The sequence below is a fragment of the Salpingoeca rosetta genome (assembly GCF_000188695.1).
Source record: "Salpingoeca rosetta unplaced genomic scaffold supercont1.4, whole genome shotgun sequence".
NCBI lineage: Eukaryota > Choanoflagellata > Craspedida > Salpingoecidae > Salpingoeca > Salpingoeca rosetta.
Window position 1 is genome coordinate 827,485 of NW_004754930.1, and position 4,034 is coordinate 831,518.

The 4,034-nt window shown below is 54.0% G+C and overlaps 2 protein-coding genes across 2 annotated transcripts in view; one reads left to right on the top strand and one right to left on the bottom strand.

Moving 5' to 3' along the window:
- Positions 1-2,744, bottom strand: part of PTSG_01256 (dynein) — a 16,253-nt gene extending 13,509 nt beyond the window's left edge. The window contains exons 1-5 of the mRNA XM_004997170.1: positions 2,368-2,744; positions 1,893-1,968; positions 1,626-1,693; positions 697-1,335; positions 197-418 (exon numbers count right to left, since the gene is read on the bottom strand). Coding sequence (XP_004997227.1) covers positions 197-418; positions 697-1,335; positions 1,626-1,693; positions 1,893-1,968; positions 2,368-2,448 — 1,086 coding nt within the window. The 5' untranslated portion in view covers positions 2,449-2,744. The remainder of the gene's footprint in view (positions 1-196; positions 419-696; positions 1,336-1,625; positions 1,694-1,892; positions 1,969-2,367) is intronic.
- A 145-nt stretch (positions 2,745-2,889) lies between these two features.
- PTSG_01257 (uncharacterized protein) overlaps positions 2,890-4,034 on the top strand; it is a gene marked incomplete at its 3' end in the record, with an annotated part of 3,888 nt that continues 2,743 nt past the window's right edge. Inside the window, exon 1 of the mRNA XM_004997171.1 lies at positions 2,890-3,957. Coding sequence (XP_004997228.1) covers positions 2,932-3,957 — 1,026 coding nt within the window. The 5' untranslated portion in view covers positions 2,890-2,931. The remainder of the gene's footprint in view (positions 3,958-4,034) is intronic.

Consider the following 4,034-nt stretch of genomic DNA (forward strand, 5'->3'; position numbering starts at 1 on the left):
TGTGTGTGTGTGTGTGTGTGTGTGGTGTGGTGTGTGTGTGTGTGTGTGTGTGTGTGTGTGTGTGTGTGTGTGTGTGTGTGTGTCGTCGTGTGTGTGTGTGTGTGTGTCGTGTGTGTGTGTGTGTGTGTGTGTGTGTGTGTGCCCGTGTGTGTTGTGGGGACTCATGTCGTGATGGAAAAGCCACGTGAGGTCGCACCTCTGTGTCACGGCGCAGCTTGTATGCAGCTGCAACGCGGTCTGCAAACACCTCAGGGTTCTCGGCAACAAACAGTACGAGAAGCCGCGGCCGCTGCTGTACAACAGGCTCACCATCACCGTCAGCGCCGGCGGCATTGCTGGTTGTGTTAGTCAGCTCAACTGTGTACAAGCCTGCATCCATATCATAACTCTGCACCAGGCAGGATGTCCACACAAGACTCTGCGAGTGGGCAAGAGGGTAGGCGTGTGTGTTTGTGTGAGCGAGTGTGTGAGCGAGTGAGAGAGAGAGTGTGTGTGTGTGTGTATGTGTGTGTATGTGAGGGTGTATGTGGAGTGAGCATCGTGCCATGATGGACTGTGAGGGACCGTGATGGAACAGTGCGCTTCGTACAACAAAGAACACGCAACACCCCGCATAAACATGCAACCAAAGCCGCCAGTACGGCGAACAAAAAAAAAAAAAAAAACAAACGCACAAAACATAGCACCATGACCAACCCCATCGCTCTGCTGATGTAAGGTCTTGGCGGGCACGCCGCGCTGTGAGGAGGAAACGTCAGCGTCGTTTGCTGTTGCGGTTTCTTCTTGTACATTGTCAGCGTTGTCTGTGTCAGCGCTGCTGCTGCTGCTATTGCTGGCGGGGGCGCTGGTGACGGCGGCTGCAGCGTCTTGTACGAGGTCCATCCACTCCTCGGGGTTGCGATCGTCAAAATCAACATCGTCAAACAGTTCCAGTGGAAGATTGAACGTTGGGGGAGCATCTGAACTGTCAGCTGAGTCCGCTGCAGGGTGCTGCTGCTGTTTGTGCTGCTGTGTGTGCTGCTGTTTGTGCTTGACTTGGTCTTCAGCCTTGACGTCTTCGTCCTCTGTGTTGGAGACGGTGATGGCGACATCGTGCGTGGCTTCCCCAGCAGACTGCTGCCCGCTCTCGGTGTCAGCACTGGAGTTCGTGAGCGAGGAAAACGGGCCGGTGGGCAGCAAGTGCTTGTTGGTGAGGGAGCGTTCTGCCAGCAGGGTCTCGATGTCTTTGGCGGCAAACGAGCGCTTGCGCCGCTCCACCTCAATCTTGCGCGGTACTTCCTCTGCCTGCACCACAAACGCCTTTTGAACCTTGGGCTCAAATGCCCGTCGCGGTACCTGCAACAAAACAAGGTGTGTGAAGTGGCGAGATTAGAAGCGGATCGTTTACTGTCGGTGGAAAGAGGGGTGGGTGGGCAGTGTGGTGCGTAACAATGTGTGTGCCTTTGTGTGCACGTGTGTGGTTGTGTGCGTCTGAGTCTATGTCTGTGTGTACGTGTGTCTGTCTATCTGTGTGTGTTTCTGTGTATACTGTGTGTTTGTGTGTCTGTGTGTATTGTGTGCATACGTGTGTTGTGTGCATACGTGTGTTGTGTGTACTATGTATGATACAAAACATACGCACGAACCGAAGTAGGGTTTGCGGCGGGTCGTCTCGGCTTTAGAGACACAGGGTTCTTTGGCTTGAATTGGGCCGCTGCAAGGAGAACGCGTGTGTGAGTGAGAGTGTGTGCATGTGAGAGTGTGCGGTTGTGAGTGTGTGTGTGAGCAAGAGACGAAGATGGCAGCAACAACATTCAGCAAGGACAACACGAGCGAAACAGAGGCCCTTGGAGTAGGACCAAGTCAACGACACATGGACTGCAATTCAACCCAAACCCCACAGACTGCATTACCTCCAACAGCCGCATTGGTTGTTTGCAAGCGAACGCGTGTGTTGGGCTTGGTGATGGCATGCTTAGCCGACGCACGCTGTTGGATAACAAAGCCAATAAAGGTGCGTGCGTGTGCGTGTGAGCGTGAGTGTGAGTGTGAGTGTGAGTGTGAGTGTGAGTGTGAGTGTGAGTGTGAGTGTGAGTGTGAGTGTGTGCGTGCGTGTGAGCGTGAGTGTGAGTGTGAGTGCGTGAGTGTGAGTGTGAGTGTGAGTGTGAGTGTGAGTGATAAACTCATGGACAAGGGCATCAGCGGTGGCTGAATGTGCATCCACATCCACATCCACACACACACACACACATCAACATGCACATCGGCATGCACACCGACAAGACAACATCCACACCAACGCACACACCACCTTGAACACACACACACACGCACAAACGCACACAGCAACATTCAAACCACCAACAAAACTTCATGCTGTTGCCTTACATGAGGTTGTTGTGTGAGGTCAGAGTACAACCCGCGTTGCTTCGATTGTGAAGCTGGGGTGAACGGCCGCAACGACGACATGTCGTTGCTGGTGTTCGATGGTGGTGGTGGTGGTTGCGCCTATCGCCCTACCCTGATTTCCGTCTTCAAAAAAGAAATAAACGGCAACCAAACAAGCCCCCAGCAAATAGTGTGTGTGTTGTGTGTCTGAGTGAGTGTGTGTGAGTGTGAGTGTGTTTGCGTGGATCCTGGTCGCTCGCCGTATGAATCTGTGCACCATCAACGACGATGGCGAGAGTGTGTTTGGTTGGTTGGTGTGTTGTGTGGTTTGCCTGCGGAGTGTATGGCTGCACCAACCAACGGCACTTGGCAACAAACGATTGGCGAAAATTGTGAAAGATGTACGAAAGAACGAAGGCGGCTGCCGCCCCAATTTTGAATTAGAGATCGACGATGATGGTGGTGGGTGGTGTTGGTGCTGATGGTGTTGGTGTGACGGATGCGGGTGTTGTCGTGGTTGGTGGCAGACGAGGGAGAGGCAGGAGCGAGGGGACAAAGAAGAAGATGAAGGAGAAGGAGAAGAGGAAGAAGGAGGTGAAGAAGGAGAAAAAAGTGATGGAGAAGAAGCAGATGGAGATGGAGATGGAGAAGAAGCAGATGAGGATACTGACTGTGACCAACACAGACACACACCAGACCAACACACAACTGATGACATCACTTGAAAGGAAGGACACAGCAGACACAGCAGACATGGCAGCAGCATGCAGCGTGTACAGCTTGTCCGATCTGATTCTCAAGGGGGTTGGGGAAGCGGAAGACGTGTTGCTGCGCGCTGCGCTGCAATTGAGACGACACCTTCACCAAGACCTGCGCAAGAAGCGACGGCGACAAGGATTCGTGTGCTTGAAACACATGCACTTCGATGAGGATGGTGATCGCACAGATGCTCACGATGACAGGGATAGCAACTTGCCAGAAGCAAGTGTACAAGGAGAGCCCTCACCAACAGCAGCTGATGCACAAGACAACGCGCCCACGCCACCAGCAGCATCAACTGCAGCACACACGGATGAGCCGCAGTTGTTCCAGGTGCTAGACCTTGCACTGCCACTGCAGCAGTATGACGTGGACATTGGAAGCATCTTGAAACAGTCCAGCAAGCCACTGCCGTGGAGAACGTGGATACGAGCAACGCACCCGGGTGCGTTTCGGGTGTGTCCCGCACACGTGGATGCAAGCGTACGACTAGAGGCGCTTGAGCTTGTCCTGCAGTGTTTGCGAGTCGAAGACAAGCACTTCTCCAAAACCACCGTGAGCAGCTGTGCAGAGGAGGTGGGGCTGCTCCTCCGTCACCTGCAGCAACAACAGACACACGGAGACAGTCTTGGGAGCAGTGACAGCGGCACTGACAAAGAGAATTCCTCGCACGAGTGTGAGCGCGGCGCGGATGAACCGCTCGTTGTGGCTGTTGGACCCACAACCCCTTCCATCCTGTTGCACCAGCGAACGGCGCAGCTGCTCCTGCAGGAGAACGAGGCCATGGTGAAAGCACCCAACACCACCACAGGCTCCCACCGCGTCTTCAAGGTGTGTGTGTGTGTGTGTGTGTGTGTGTGGTGGTGTAGTGTGTGTGTGTGTGTGTGTGTGTGTGTGTGTGTGTGTGT